This window comes from Capricornis sumatraensis, chromosome 19 (assembly GCF_032405125.1).
Source record: "Capricornis sumatraensis isolate serow.1 chromosome 19, serow.2, whole genome shotgun sequence".
NCBI classification, from domain to species: domain Eukaryota; kingdom Metazoa; phylum Chordata; class Mammalia; order Artiodactyla; family Bovidae; genus Capricornis; species Capricornis sumatraensis.
In genome coordinates, this window is record NC_091087.1 from 68074679 (window position 1) to 68091761 (window position 17083).

General features: G+C 38.7%; 1 protein-coding gene across 1 annotated transcript in view; it reads right to left on the reverse strand.

Annotated features, from left to right (window-relative positions):
• Positions 1-17083, reverse strand: part of ATG2B (autophagy related 2B) — a 72622-nt gene that overhangs the window by 32915 nt on the left and 22624 nt on the right. The window contains exons 9-18 of the mRNA XM_068990872.1: positions 16591-16745; positions 16395-16500; positions 15461-15722; positions 14073-14223; positions 13301-13393; positions 12977-13165; positions 10683-10956; positions 7951-8053; positions 4949-5144; positions 4523-4665 (exon numbers count right to left, since the gene is read on the reverse strand). Coding sequence (XP_068846973.1) covers positions 4523-4665; positions 4949-5144; positions 7951-8053; positions 10683-10956; positions 12977-13165; positions 13301-13393; positions 14073-14223; positions 15461-15722; positions 16395-16500; positions 16591-16745 — 1672 coding nt within the window. The remainder of the gene's footprint in view (positions 1-4522; positions 4666-4948; positions 5145-7950; positions 8054-10682; positions 10957-12976; positions 13166-13300; positions 13394-14072; positions 14224-15460; positions 15723-16394; positions 16501-16590; positions 16746-17083) is intronic.

Below are 17083 nucleotides of genomic sequence, written 5' to 3' on the forward strand. Positions count from 1 at the left end.
TCATGGTCTCTAGGGATATCTGCTTTTTCTTTCTTCAGCAGAAAGCACAGCTTCACTGGGAAATTTGTATGAGATGAAGAAGCATATAGAACAGGGAATAAAGAGAGGAAACTCTTCTAACTCACGGAACAGCCAAGTTAATACTGATAACTGCTGGGGTGATACATGTCCAGCCAGGCTAACATCACATCCCACTTTTTGAAAGAGATATTTGTCATTTGTCAGATATCTCCAGCCCCACCACTCACCTCCATGTTGTCATGAAAACTGAGACTTTACAATGCCCTTTACAAAGATTTTTGTTAGGCCTGGACCCACTGAGTATCCTTCACAGGCATAATGCAGTAGTCACTGGACCTAGAATACTCTATTTTCTTGTTTCCCTTCCCTAGGCTGTAGCCCCTCAGAGAGAGGACTTTGTGCCTCAGTCATCTTTACACGTGCCGAGCACGGTGGCCCTGACACAGCAGGCACTGAAGGCTTGAAGGGAGGACCAGCGGATGACTCACATGGAAGGACTGCCAAAAGCACAGGCTCATCGTAAAGCCTAGTTGTGAATACCATTCAAGGTGACAAGCGATGACGCAACCCTGGCCCCTTCCTGTAAGAAGCCACTGGTCTAGGAACTTCCTGGGCCAACTCCTGAGCTTTGAGGCCCTAGAAAGTATAAGCCAGGACTGAGTACTGTCACTCTCCGTAAACTGCAATCCCCACCCATAAGGGCTCTTTTTGGAAGCGTTGCTGGGTAAAAAACACCAGACACTCAGGGCAGAAGCATGTCTCATCTCAGACACACAGACAGCGATGCCCACATCTGTTCAGTACGCATGTGGCTCCTCATCTCTTGGGCACGCTACTCACAGGACAAAGAAACAAGTATCTAAATCCAGGTCTTAGTCTAAACTCCTATATGAAGAAACAGTGAAAGTATAAAATGAAGAATTTCCTCAGGAAACTTTCCTTTGCCTTATTCCCTACAGCTATAGGTTAAAGAGAAATTATTACTTGAAATAAAACCTGGAGTTTGTAGTATGAGGCCTGCAAACCTAAGTTTCATATGATTTTACTGTTTTCATGATTTTACATTTTGGTCTAAACACAGTCTTGACACCATTAATACATAAGATGATGTTTTAAATCAAGAAAGGAAACATTTAAGATATTTAGAGATATCACTGTGGTTTTGTGGCTATGAGCCTGAAACATAATGAAGGCTCAGTAAATATCTGATTTAATAAACTAGGTAGAGAATTTTTTGTATTCTATTCTAAAGGACTGTTGACACAGGAGAAAAAAAATCTTTCTCTATCTAAGACTATCTTTCTAAGAAGAATCGAAGCACTAAAGGAATGCACGCTCAGTCACTCAGTCATGTCCAACCCTACGACCTCACGGACTGCAGCCCACCAGGCTCCTCTGTTCATGGGATTTTCCAGGCAAGAACACTGGAGAGGGTTGCCATTTTCTACTCCAAGACTAAAGGAATAAACCATTACTTTAAATGTGTGCAGTAAAGGCAGAGTTGGTTATAATTCCTGCTCAGAAATATCAGAAAGATATTTTTAAATTTTATATATAGTAAAGGGCATTACTGAGACATTTAACAAAATGTTAATGGGGTCTGAGAGTTAGATGTTAATGTATAATATTAATTTTCTCATTCTGACGGCTGAACTATGGTTAGGTAGAAGAATGTCCCTGTTTGTGAGAAATACACATTCAACTGCTCAAGGCTGAAGGGACAGAAACTCAGCAACTTACTGTCAAATGGTTGAGGGGATAAAAATCTCTTTATACTGTACCTGCAACATTCCTATAAGTTTGAGAATGTCTGAAAATTTTTAACATAAAGAAATGTAAATACAAAGCCAAATGAAGGGCAAAGAATTCATACTCTGAGTAACGGAGATACGTGATTTCTATGATCCAGAGGGTGGGAAGACTGCAATATTTATACAACCCTAGGGGCCTGGGAGACAGAGAAGTGAGCAGAGTGAGAGAGAACAGAAGCTCTCGTAAGCAACCCTACCTAACCAGCTCCCCAGATGAACAGGTGATCTCCAGCTTCCCGATTTACCACCCCACCTGCCAGACCGACAGGCCCCCCAGACGCTGCCTGTCTGCTGCTGGTGGGCAGCTCCCCAGCCCACCTAAGAACGTCTGCTCCCAGAGCCGTGCTGTACACCTTGTCCAGTCACCGATTACTATATTCCTGTGAGTCACCTTGGGTCCACTGCATTTGGCCCCAGATCCGCTCATGCCAGCTACGTGCAACTGTAAGCAGTTTAATTCAATACTGTGCTAACTGATGACTTTTAAGTATACAGAATGAAGGGAAAACATCTTAAAAACCTGAAAGGATTCTGCACTCAGACTGGCTTGAAACTATTTTTTCACTCTACTTTAAAAGAAATTGAAACTGATAGCTGTAGCCAAAGCCTTGGGTACACATTAAGCAAAAAAATTCTAACCAGTGGCTCATAATCAAAAGAGGCCTGGGCCTGTATTTTAAAAGAAGTGGTAAATGAATAAATATTTGCAAATGCAATGTTTCAGGTATGTATTACAATTTTGATGTCCCAATTTAACCTGCTCAATCAATGCAGAAGGAGACAGAAGCGGATGACGGCCTCTGACCTCTGGGCTGGACCTTGCATTAATTGTTTCATTTTGCTCAGTCTTAGCCTTGCACATTAGTTAGTCTGGTAGACATTCCTCAGCCAAAAAACAAGGAGAGTGATCTAGAGATCAGTGGTTTCCAAACTTTAAATCATGTATAAATCCAAATCCTATTTGGCACTAAGTAAATCTACAGCAGGCTTCCCTGGTAGCACAATGGTAGAGAATCCACTTGCCAACGCAGGAGACGCCAGAGATGAAGGTTAGATCCCTGGACTGGGACAATTCACTGGAGGAGGAAACAGCAGCCCACTCCAGTATTCTTGCCTGGGAAATCCCATGGACAGAAGAGCCTGGCAGGCTACAGTCCATGGGGTCACAAAGAGTTGAACACAACTGAGTGACTGAGTACACAAACACGCAAATCTATAGCAGAAACAACAGTCTGCAGTTTCTGAAGATTAACAATAATTTGCACAACTTGTTTACATGTGGGAAGCTACAATAACAGACACTAAGGACATCTTTTTTTTCTAGAAACCCGCATGGCCACCTTTCCACTATGCCGGAGTGGAGGGGAATGACGACAATAATAGAGGACTACTGGGTGTTTACTCTTTGCCAGGCACTGTTCTCAGAACTTTCCAAACATTATACCATTTAATGCTGCAAACCAGCCTCTGAGGCCTGTACAAGTATCACTGCCATTTTACAGGTGAGGAAACGGAGCTCGTGGGGACTAGGTAAACTGTCCAAGATCTTCATCTGTGATCTTTCTACTCTAGAAGGCCATTTATTTCAAAATACTTGCTTGGTATATATGTTTAAAGGTATTTAAATATAGTAAATTTAAGTTTTTATACACAAGTTGTAAGTTAAGAGTTTCTAACAAGATGCGTTTGTGTGTTTTTTTTTTAACTCTCAGGAGGGACACTTCTTGTACAAAGACTCTAGGACTCTGATTCTACACCAGTGTCGCTTGGCCCTCTATCCAAGTATCTTCCAACTCTTTTCACATCACTGTCAGTTCAGTTCAGTCGCTCAGTCATGTCTGACTCTTTGCGACCCCATGGGCTGCAGTACCCCAGCCTTCCCAGTCCATCACCAACTCCTGGAACTTGCTGAAACTCATGTCCATTGAGTCGGTGATGCCATCCAACTATCTCGTCCTCTGTCGTCCCCTTCTCCTCCTGCCTTCAATCTTTCCCGCATCGGAGTCTTTTCCAATGAGTCAGTTCTTCGCGTCAGGTGGCCAAAGTATTGAAGTTTCAGCTTCAGCATCAGTGCTTCCAATGAACATTCAGGACTGATTTCCTTTAGGATGGACTGGTTTGACCTCCTTGCAGTCCAAAGGACTGGTTAGAATTAGAAGCTCTAACTTATAACTTGTGTATAAAAACTTAAATTTACCATATTTAAATACCCTGAAACATATATACCAAGCAAGTATTTTGAAATAAATGGCCTTCTAGAGTAGAAAGATCATAGACCCTGAAGAACTTGGATAATTTACCTAGTCCCCATGAGGTCCGTTTCCTCACCTATAAAATGGCAGCCATAACTTGTAGAGGCCTCAGTGCGTTGTCCTATCACTGTGCACAGAGGCATTTTCTCAGTACTCTGTGGTAAGGGGACAGAGGGCAACCAGGCGACCTAGGGTGCAGGGCGTAAGTGCTTCACACACAAGAAACCCTGTTACCAGACGCACTGCTTAGGAGACGCTACTGTGACAACAGCCCACCACACAGTGCTGGCTCTACAGTCAACACCATATACCGTGCGCTGCAAGAGTTGACAACACTGAAACAGGAAAAGGCAGAGGGAAGAGGGAACCAGGGAGGTGGGGTGGCAGAGAGACAGGAAAGCTCAACCCCAGAGATTTAAGCAGATATGTGTAACTCACCTATTATAAAGCTTCTCATAAAAGCTTTTATTAGGCAGTGTTATATGAATATTGGGTAATGTAAGTTCCAGCACATAGTGAGAATTGCTGATTGCTTTATTCTGAAACTCTGTCATTTCTACAGGGTCTCCTGGCATCACCATCTAGAACATAACAGTTTAGTGGAAAAAAAAAAGCATCAAATAACCATTTTATATTTAAAAGAGTAATAATATCTTCTTATCCTACCCATATGAAGTGGTATGTGAGCAAATAAATAAGCATATAACTTTTAACCAAGGGGGAAAAAAAAGCATGTATTATTCAATTTTGGAGTTAAAAATCTAGCAAAAACCGTATACAAAGTATTTAAAAAATAAAGCACTAAAACCATGGCTATCTGACAGAGGGCAAATCTGTTGTTGCTTGCTCACACTTTTACTTTACCTGTTCATTTTCAAACATTACTCTACGGGAAGAGAAGGGAGACGGGGCTGGCCTTCTCAGATCACAGACATCCTTCAGGGAATGAGCTCCTCCCTCCTCTTCCTCCTGATAGTGGCCATCACTTTCCTCTTCCTCCTCAGCTGCTATTCTCTCCAAAATGGAATGCATGGCTGGTGGGTTCACTTTCAGTACAATTCTGACAGCAAAGAGGATTTTAAAAAGCAAGATCTAAGTGTAAACTGCAAAACTAACTTGTGTACAACCAACACAAAGGCCACTGATTAAATCATTAATGACAGGTGTAAAGTTTGATTATGTCGAATGTAACCCACTCCTGTAATCTTAAAAGTGGAATTGATGAAATAAGCAAATAAAAGAAAGGCATTAACATTTCACACTTGGATAACCGGAAACACTCATCTTTTGAGAATAAAAGGGATATTCAAAATTTCATTAACAAAGTTATAGTTACCAAAGGGGTAAGGAGGTTGGGGGAGAGATAAATGAAGAATTTAAGATTAGCAGATACACACTAATATATATAAAACAGATAAACATCAAGCTCCTACTTATAGCAAGGGCAACTATATTCAACGTAATAAATTGCAATGGAAAAGAATATGAAAAAGAATATGTGTGTGTGTATAACTGAATCACTTTCCTGTACACCAGAAATCAACACACTATTATAAATCAACTATAAATCAATAAAATTTTTTTAAAATTTCATTAACTAGCACATTTAGCTTAGAATTCTATTTATTATCATTAAACTAAATCCTACATGCCAGCTGTTTGGGTATTGTGGAAAACTCGCATACCTAAGAAACCTCATGTTATATAAACTGCTCAAATGGAAAAAGGAGAGATTGGCTGGGGAGTATTTTAGAACTGCAATAACAAGAGTAATCTTCCCCTTTAGGAATTTCAGTAATAAAAAGCTAGTGTTATTGGGGGTGTTCTGTATTACAGCTACAAACCCCAAACATCAGAAGCTAACAGTTTTGGAAGACAGGCGCTTCTGTCCAGATAAGGCCCGTCCTTTCCTACCCGCTGCGGCACGTCACTAGCACGAGGCTCTGTGGTCTCCTTCCACTGCACCGGCCCGCACCACGAGGCACGGTACTCTCCGACAAGACAGCTCTGCTGCATCTACAGCAGTTTCCTTGGTTTTCCTAAGAAGGCGGTGCCAGTTGCTACTAGGTATAAAACAACTGCTTCCTAATTTATAGATATCCTAATGTGAACTGTGCTTTCAGATTACCTAACTGAAGGAGATTCATTCATGATGAAAACTCCTGGTCGTTACCAGCCATGCACTGACATGCCTGTCCTAGGAGTCTGCCAGGTCTCATACACAGGGCGTGGGGCTGTAGAAGAAGGCAGGTAGAAAAATGGCACAGGAACGATCACAATTGTTTGTTTTGTTTGTTTTTGGCTGCACCATGTGACTTGTGGGATCTTTAGTTCCCCAACCAGGAACTGAATCTGCATCCCCTGCAGTGGAAGTGCAGAGTCCTAACCACTGGACTGCCAGGTGAGTCCCACGATCACCGTAATTTTTTACTCATAGACTCAGTTTTCTTTATTCACATACTCAGTTTTCAGTATAATAAAGGAACATTCCTGCTGCTGCATTCCTGCTAAGTCAGTTCGGTCATGTCTGAGTCTCTTCAACCCCACGGACTGTAGCCCGCCAGGCTCCTCGGTCCATGGGATGCTCCAGGCAAGAATACTGGAGTGGGTTGCTATGTCCCTCTCCAGGGTATCTTCCCGACCCAGGGATCGAACCTGCATCTCCAGCAGCTCCTGCACTGCCGGTGGACTCTTCACCGCTGAACCACTGGGGAAGCCCACTATCAGGCTAATTTAATTTTAAAAAATCATTTCTCCTGCCTAAGAAATCCTGAAGCAGTAGTTCTCTAAATCCAACTGCACACTGGAATCACCAGGTGTACTTTTTTCCCACTGAAGTATAGTTGATTTACAATGTTATGTTAATTTCTGCTGTACATCAAAGCAATTCAGTTATACATGTACATGCATTCTCGTATATTCTTTCCATTATGGTTATCACAGGATACTAAACATAGTTCCCTGTGCTATACAGTAGGCCCTTGTTGTTTATCCATTCGATATATAACAGAATCTGCTAATCCCAAGCTCCCACTCCATTCCGCCCGTATCCCTTTCCCCCTTGACAGCCACGAGACTGTTCCCTGTGAGTCTATCCTGCATCCTAGGTAAGTCCATCTGTGTCCTGTTTCAGATGCCACATCTAAGTGATACTATATGACATGTCTCTCTCTTTCTGACTTACTTCCCCTTAGTATCTGAATCTCTAGTTCCATCCATGTTGCTGCAAAGGGCATCATTTCATTCTTTTTTATTGAGTGGTCAACGGTATACAGGTGGCACATCTTTTTTAATCCATTCACCTGTCTACGCACATTGAGGCTGTTTCCATGTCTTGGCTATTTTGAATAGTACTGCTATGAACATATCACCTGGTATAATTTTTAAACTATACTGATACACAGGCTCTATCTCAGAATCTCAAGGTGGGGCCCAAGAATCAGTGTTTTGCAAAAGCTCCCCAGATATTAAAACACTTTCCTGAAACAACCGCTGACTACAAAATTTATCTGACAATTAACCAAATGGTGCTCTGTAATTTCTCTTCTACTAAAGCCCTTTATAAAAATGAACTATTTTTAAAATGGTTAATGTTTCTTTTGTCCATCTAATTAGGCTAGGTAACCTGAGGCCAGAGAATATACTATGTATGTCCATCTCAGTCAGTTTTCTCATAGTCACCTCTGATAAAGTAGTACTCACTAACATATTTTTAATTTTTCCATTTTCCTCTGGGTTCTCTCATCAAGGCTGGATACTTTTAGCTTAAATTTATGGCCAAAATGTCACTCAAAAAAGCTACAGTAATTTATTTTTAAAAGGGAAGTCTCATTAAATGCATGTGTCATATACACTGGCTTACTCACCGCGGCCAGTCAAAGTCATCTGATGATGTTGTATCTCCATCTCCTCCACTAGCCACGTGGAAAAACTTAATAGATGGTTCTCCTTTATCTTCCTGGAATGACCCTAGTAAAACAAGACTGATTAACGGAAATGCATTTCTTCTCCCACATTAAGAGAAAAGATACTTGCTTCCTTAGATGAGCACAGATCCTCTAAATCAGGGACATGGTGCAGCATTAAGTTCAACAACATGTATTCATTTCTGCTGCATACGTACACGAGGAGACAGGATGAGCAGGTAAATTAAAGATGCTATATTCTGTACAAACTCAAATTCCTATGCACCGATGGTTAACCAATGGTGCAAGGTGCATAATCCTAACATATTAAATATGCAATTGCCACTCGCTGAGTGCCACTCATCATCATTCTACATAAAAGTTTATGCCGTTAATCTAGGAATGCAGGGATAACAACTGCATTTCTAAATGCTTATTTTGACAAGCACTGTTTAAGAATTACCTCTTCACAATAACCTCCTATATGCTTTTTCATCCCATTTTACAAAGAATGACTTTCCACCAGAACAATGAGTTTCTTATTGCTAAAAGATAAGGGAAGATTCTAGATACCCCTTAAAGGTCTTTTCATGAGATGATAATTGGCAACAGTCACTACCCTGCTTATTTAACTTCTATGCAGAGTACATCATGAGAAACACTGGGCTGGAAGAAACACAAGCTGGAATCAAGATTGCCGGGAGAAATATCAATAACCTCAGATATGCAGATGACACCACCCTTATGGCAGAAAGTGAAGAGGAACTAAAAAGCCTCTTGATGAAAGTGAAAGAGGAGAGTGAAAAAGTTGGCTTAAAGCTCAACATTCAGAAAACGAAGATCATGGCATCTGGTCCCATCACTTCACGGCAAATAGATGGGAAACAGTGGAAACAGTGTCAGACTTTATTTTTTTGGGCTCCAGAATCACTGCAGATGGTGACTGCAGCCATGAAATTAAAAGACGCTTACTCCTTGGAAGTTATGACCTACCTAGATAGCATATTCAAAAGCAGAGACATTACTTTGCCAACTAAGGTCCATCTAGTCAAGGCTGTGGTTTTTCCTGTGGTCATGTATGGATGTGAGACTTGGACTGTGAAGAAGGCTGAGCGCCAAAGAATTGATGCTTTTGAACTGTGGTGTTGGAGAAGACTCTTGAGAGTCCCTTGGACTGCAAGGAGATCCAACCAGCCCATTCTGAAGGAGATCAGCCCTGGAATTTCTTTGGAAGGAATGATGCTAAAGCTGAAGCTCCAGTACTTTGGCCATCTCATGCGAAGAGCTGATTCATTGGAAAAGACTCTGATGCTAGACGGGATTGCAGGCAGGAGGAGAAGGGGACGACAGAGGATGAGATGGCTGGATGGCATCACTAACTTGATGGACGTGAGTCTGAGTGAACTCTGGAAGTTGGTGATGGACAGGGAGGCCTGACGTGCTGCAATTCATGGGGTTGCAAAGAGTTGGACACGACTGAGCGACTTGACTGAACTGAACTGAAAGATATGTAAAACTCAGACAGAACAAGGGAAGGAAAACTGTAGCCTACAGACAAGGAGGTGAGCATAACAGAAGGGGGTGAGGTGGCAGGAGGATGTCGTGGCGGAGGCTGAGAGGGTTGGGGTGGCGGACATGGGGAGGGGACGGGCAGAGGACAGACTGTTTAGGAACCACAGAATATGTCAGGATCTTCCAGAGACTTGGGTCACTCCAAGTCCATATATTGTCTTCACTAGCTGACAAAAGCAAAGTAATATGGGAAAACTTAGAACAGACTACACAAAGAAAACTCACCAGAGATTGGTATGATGGTTCAAAGTTCAAGCTCTAGAATGAGACTTGGGTTTGAATCTTGACTGTGCCATTTACTACACTGACCTTGGGAGGTACCTCTTAAGAAATAGGCAGATTCCTCACATATGATAAAAATAATTGGAAATAACAAGCCTCCTGTAACTATGATGATTAAAGGAAACAAGATCAGGTGTGTGCAGTGTTCAGCACATAGCAAATACAGAGTGACAGTCAAAAAATTTTGACTACTATTAACCCTACAACAAGAAAGTGGTAGGTGGTACTGAAAGGTAGGCTACTGGAGCAACTTAAGTCCGTGCACCATAACTACTGAGCCCGTGTGCCGCAACTGCTGAAGCTCACGCACCTAGAGCCTGTGCTCCGCAACAAGAGGAGCGATCACAGTGAGAAGCCTGTGTGTGCACCACAATTAGAGGGTAGCCCCTGCCCGTCACAACTAGAGAAAAGCCCATGCAGCCATGAAGACCCAGCACAGCCAAAAATAAATAAGTCCTTTTTAAAAGTAAGCTAAAGCACTATTACTCACAAAGTGAATAAATTCTTATGCACTGCAGTTTCTTTTAAAAAAGTGACCTATATCACATTTGTATACAATAATGGAAAACAGGCGTTACTCTTGTTTTCTAACATATGTCCTTTAATTTTATTATATTTAGGGACTGTCATATATTTCTTTGGAGAAGGAAATGGCCATCCACTCCGGTGCTATTGCCTGGAAAATCCCATGGACAGAGGAGCCTGATAGGTTACAGTCCATAGGGTCGCAAAGAGTCAGACACGACTGAGCGACTTCACTTTCACTATATGCTTCTTACTTTAAGTTTCAGTAGCAGTTGGTTTTATTCTGACTCTTTTATAGACATGGTCAATCTTACCAGCTAGTTCTCTAAATGTAAGCTCCAATTTAACTTGTTCAGGGGTTGATCCTCCTAGGAATTCAGTTTTAAACTCTAGATCTGTGAAAGCTAAATGAAGAATCTCCTTCTGAAGTGACTTCTTAAACCATGGTCCTCTCTCTTGATCTGATCGAAGATCAGGTATTGGGAAGCGAACAGAAAGGTTTAATGCTGGTGTGGCAACTTGTACTGATACCCGGCAGTTTGCAGGATTATGTGAGTCATCTAGAAATACTTCAGTGAAAGCTTTGTGCTGAAACACAAAAACATCAAAAATATGCCAAAATGTTAAATTAAGCAAATGAACACAAATGACACTGGCATTTAACATTATGATGTATACAATCACTATTTCCTCATTTAGGTTAATGCGTTAAAATACAATTAATAACTACTATATTACTTTAGTGTAATGAAATTTATAATGCAACAGCTACCAAAAAAGTCAGAATTATTGGCAAAAGTTACACCCTCATATAAAGAAATAATTCAAATAAATACTGAACCAAAGTGAAGACTCAGGTGTTTTAGATGTATATAATATTTTACTACAGACTAAAAAAGGGGCAATGTGTAAATTAGCTTATCAAAAAACTCAGTATGATTAAAAATCACTATAGAGCCAAGCATTCAATCTGAAGGATTTCCCCACCAATATGCTATTTCAAAGACTCAAATGTAAAATCAGGTGAATTATGCCAAATGCAAAAGCCCATTCCTGATTCATCCTTGTATTTCCAGAACTAAGTCCAAGCCTGGCACATCAAAGGTTTGAAATAAATATTCCCTAAATGACTCACTCTGAGCTCCCATCTAACTCAAGGATATGACCCCATCAGATGACCCTCAGAAGCCAAAACATGCATGCAACATTGACTTAAAGCCACGTTATAATAAAACGGTCGAAGTACATGCTTTTCAGATAAAAGTCTATTCATATTTTTTTCTCTGCAATGAATTACAACTTGTAAAGCTTTCGTCCAGAGTACAGTGTAGATGATAACACTCCTCAATTTCATGGATCAGTCTCTGACAGCCTAGATTAGAAAGTTCTGCTTTTATACTAAAACTGGATCTGATTCTTTCTCTCCCCTATTATGACTTTCACATATTAATCTGCACTCTCAGCAAAAGTTGCTCAAGAGAGTAGCACTGAAACATGTACATTACCATATGTGACACAGAGAGCTAGTGGCAAGTTGCTGTATAATACAGGAAGCTCACCCTGTGCTCTACGACCACCTAGAAGTTTGGGAGCGGGTGAGAGGGAGGTTCAAGAAGGAGGGGACATATGCATATTTATGGCTGATTTATGCTGTCGTATGGTAGAAACTAACATAATACCATAAAGCAATTATACTTCAATTAAAAAATTTTTTTAATTGCTTAAGAGATTAAATCATCATTCCAATGTATCTATGGCTAACAGCAAATACAGACACTAACCCACAGAACTTAAAATAACTAGCAACTGTTGGCAAGAAAAGTTAAAGAATCTTGATTTAATGTGAATACCCACTGATAATTAAGGGAGAGGCAATACACAGAAAACTATCTTTTCCTTTTAGCCAAAGTTGTCTCTATTTGTGCATACTCCTAAAACTCCTAACAGACATCTTGCAAATCTGACTTACTTGATTTGCTTAGAAAAGACACCAGGCACCAGATCTGAGTAAAAGCGACACAATGTGATGTTCAGTAACACAGTATGATAAATGGTGCTGCCATTTCCAAGAGTATATCCTACATGATATGGGCTACCTTTTATAGGAGATTCAAGTGGTTCACTATAGGTGTGAACAAATGAAGTTCTGTGAAGATATTATAGTCACAGTTTATAAAACTCAGACAAACACAGAAAAGCAAATCTAATTCTACTATTCTATTGTAATCGATGCTCCTGAATGGTATACATTTCCACTCAGTCTTTTTCTATATGATCTTACTTACACATTTATAATAGAAGTTTATGTGTATTCTACTTTTTTCACCCCATATTTCTTTAAGAGTCTTCTTCCTGTTGCTATACCCTCTTCGTAACCATCATTTAAAGAGGCAGCATAAAATCCCATTCAGTACATGATCACAACTCATTCACCTAATCTACTACCTAGACATTAAAGGTGCTTCCATTTTTCCATTATTACATATAATGCTATTTTAATAACAAGTGGTACTTAATCTATTAAGACTACTTAACTCAGAAATCATCTCAATAAGTCTATTAGCTAGTTATAATTATGATGAGTATTTGCAACTTTTGAAATACTTACCAAACTAATATGCTTATTATATGAAGTGTACATATGTGATGCCATCATCTCCACTGTAGTGAGTTTCTGCGGTTGAAGCAAGGAATTTAACCTGTCCACAATACTGATATCCAGCTCACAAAACACTGGATTTAACTTAACCTGTAATTCTGCCTTCTGAGGAACGGAACTAAGTCTTGCTTGACTACCCTTAAAAAAAGAGAGAGAAAAAGAAAGAATTAATATGATCACTGATAATTCCATAAAATTAAATCCTTGTGATTATGATACAATAGACATCAAATGAAAATTTACCAGTGGTAACCACACAAAAAGATCTCTTACCTGAGGTCCTTTATTCTCAGAATGCTTATAATGAAGCTGAAGACACACAGGGAGGTGAGAATCAGTTCGTTCTTTGGAATGGAACATCAAAAGCTTAAAGAAAGAGGAAGATAACTTAAATGTACAATATTAAGAAGAATTAAAAGAGGAGATAATACAGTAGTGGGGAGAGTTTTTTGAAGTTGGAAAGGCTGGTTTAAGCTTCAGTTCTGTCACTTCCTAGCAATATGTCTCTTACACAAACTAGTAAGCTTCTGCAATCTTCAGCATGACATTTGCAAAGTGTATGCAAGTGTTCAAATAAAACACATCGAAAATAAGTCACCAGGACAAGGTAAAAGCAATGAAAATGCTACGGGGAAAAAAATCAGATTAATAATAAATGAGGCCAAGATATTCCACTTATCTTGCACAGTGCTTAGCACATAGTAGGCATTCAATAGTATTTGTTGAATAATAGAATTCTTCTAAAATTAAGCATTCTTGCAAAATGAGTGAAATTAAATCATTTGTCATAAACCTGTCTGACTCTAGAATAAGTCAACTCTAAAAATGTAACACATTCCAATAGTGGCCTTGAATATCACACTTAAAAATCTGTTTCCAAAAAAAAAAAATCTGTTTCCACAAAACACAAATGCAAACACACACAATAAACTTCTGCTGATACAATTTCCTATGCCTTTTTAAGAAAATCACTGCTGTTCACACAATTCTTAAAAAGCAAGACAGATGTAAAGAATAACCCTAAAGGAAAAGTATCAGCATTTACCTCTGTATAGTGAGGAGGAACAGAATGAGAATCAGTCGGAAACAAGCATTCCAAAAGTTCCATTTGCCCAATGGACATATCAGTACTGAAATATCGGGAAGCTGATCTTTGTCTTTGTTCATAGGACACTTTGATGCCAGTGCCTATAAATCTGTCATAAAAAATGCAGCATTTGAGAGTTTCTGTATAATTCTAGATTAAATGATGTGTCAAAGAATACTGTAGAGCTATTAATGCCTGTGCTGCCAAGTTCAAACAGTCAGTAATAACTAATATTCTTAAGGATATTAACCAGAAAGATTGCTTCAAATTCCCTGTTCCCTGATATAAGATTAAAAAACATATCTGTTGATAGGAAATTATCCAGGACTTTTTCCCCCAACACTGTCCTTCCCTCTTCTACATTGTAAAATTTACACTGCAGTGAAAAAAATCTTTCAAATCTGGAAAACATATGCATATAGTTCTTAAAAATATCTAGAAGGATCATGCAGTATTTTCAAAACTTCATAGTCAGTAAAACTCAAATGAAGGCCTACCTCTAGCTTTTGTTGCTTTTATTGTATTTCCTACTGGCAGATATTTGAAACTGTCCAAAATGGGAAGAAAAAAAAACACTTTTGCAGTTTTATTATAAATATTATGGTCCTAACCTATTAATTTTAATACTTAAAATAGTCAAAGATAAAACAAAAGCCCAAAGTGTTTTCTAAAAATATTAATATATGTCCCTAAGTCATTATATATGATAGAACAATTTATAGGCTACTTTCAAGTTAAAATAGTAGTTGCATGCTAACAATATTACACGTGTAAATTTAGTTATCTCCTTATCTATTAGGACTCAACCTATGGAAAGACAGGCGGCTATTTGAATAGCTTTAGTTTTTTGTTTTTTTTTTAAGCAGAAGTTGAAAATGTAGCATCCAAGCTCAGGATGGGCCTCAGTTATCATTTCCCACCCAGTGGTTAGTGGCACAGGAATCACTTTCGAGTCCCTTCTCACTAGTCCATCTACTCTCACCACCACTGCCATCTCTGCTAAGCCAGTGACAGTAAGAACTATTTTTATGATCACAATGGTGTCAGTGGAGAATGATGACAAAATGTGGTCAAAGAAACCTGAGAAGAGCACCTCAGGGAGCTAAAGATAACTTAAGACAACTCCAAACAAATAGATCTTACATCTGTATATTTCACATGCCAAATAACCTGAATGGGAGAGTCTATGGTAAAAATCTTACAGTATCGCAAGAAATCCTCACTCATTCCACTCATTTACAAATCAAATGTGAATTAGAAAAACAAATGGAGAGAGGTCAATAGATAAATGAAAAAATTCACATCTCGTTCTTTTTCAAGAATTATTAACAAATGTAAGAGTTTACCTAAGGTGATCATGTGAGCAAGCTTCTGCAAATACTGCTCGAAAAGACTTAAAATCTTCTGTTGAAAATTGTGCTGGATCAATTTTTTCTATACAAGTAAAGAACGCTATCGCCATTGGTGTCAATGGATTAACATTCAGTGATGATTCAGGTGGAGATAAAGGATCAATGTGAAGCACAGAGACTGAAAACATTCCCACAGCTACTCTAAAAATAAGTTCAGGCCTGGATTCATCCACTGAAACAGACCTAGAGGGAAGAGCTGAAATACATGTGTTAAAATTATATTCAGAAAAGTTAATACTTAAACAACCCATTATATCAAATGTTTTAAAACTTGAGATTTTAGTCTTCAAAACATATGATCACACAATAGTTTCAGTGATATTAAAAAAGGAAAATAATAAACTGTACTCTTTCTACATTTGATATGCGAGATCCTTGATATGTGAAGTACAAAAAAAACCCTGCTACAATACAAACAAAGCTTTTGAACTAATAAAACTGTTCTGGAATAAGTCAGAGATTAACTAGAAGCTGCTCATCAAATTTTCCTTTAATCCTGTGTCTATTTCAATTAAAATTTGCAGAAAGGAAACCTGAGGTTCTCTTTTAAGGGATGTGTAAACAGAGAAACAAAAATTAGACCAGTTGATTGAGACTCCTAAATTATAATAATAATATGAAACTTAGGGTGTACTTTTTACTAAATTATTTAATACAATAAATAGGCAACTGTTCTAAAACATTTCATAGTGAATTGTTCAACAGTGCCTCATTTTCTTTCTAGACTTTGTTAAAAGGTCTACACCAAAAAAATATTTATGAAGAAAGAGAAAAGAATCAGTAGAATGGCATATTTTTTTAATAATTATTTTCAGATTCCAGTGGAAACTATCAACAAATGTCTTTTTTTCTTTTTATTTTTACGTACCAGTCTTTTGCAAAGATGCTGGATGAACTAGGTTGGAGGGTAACGCTGATCCTCTTACTGGCTGTTCTTTATGATGATCAAGGAAGTCTCCCCATGTTGGCTGAAGCTATAGTATAATTTTTTTAAGCATATGAATAAGGTATAAAATTTTAGAAATAACTTGTTAAAGAACAGAACAAAAAGTTAAATACTTTACCACAGTAGTACTTAATGGAGATCCTGCTGGGGTGTTTGTATATGTACTAGTTAATGATAACTCAAGGTCCATATTTGGGGGTTCCCCAAGGGGTGGAAGAGAAGAGAGACTGTGCGACATGTCCATATCAGCCATGGAGAAGAAAACTTCTTCTTCTAGAGAGAATTAAACTTTGTCAGTTTTATTATAATTCCACCAATTCACATCTTTAAATAAGATCTTCATATATATTAATGTTATATTGTTCCCTCACATTATCTGAGATATAGTGATGTTCTAAATTTTATGTTACTTCCAATGGGGTCATTTCTTTGCATTCAAGATATTAATGTCATAGAAAAACTCAGCTGAACATAGATTAACAAAACATTAAGCTAGCCCATTGGTGAACTTTTTAAAAAAACATATGATATGCTGCTTCATATGGTATAATGTAATGTCATTAAGTGTCATATGATTTTCAAATAGTATCTTTTAATCTCTGGTGTCATGG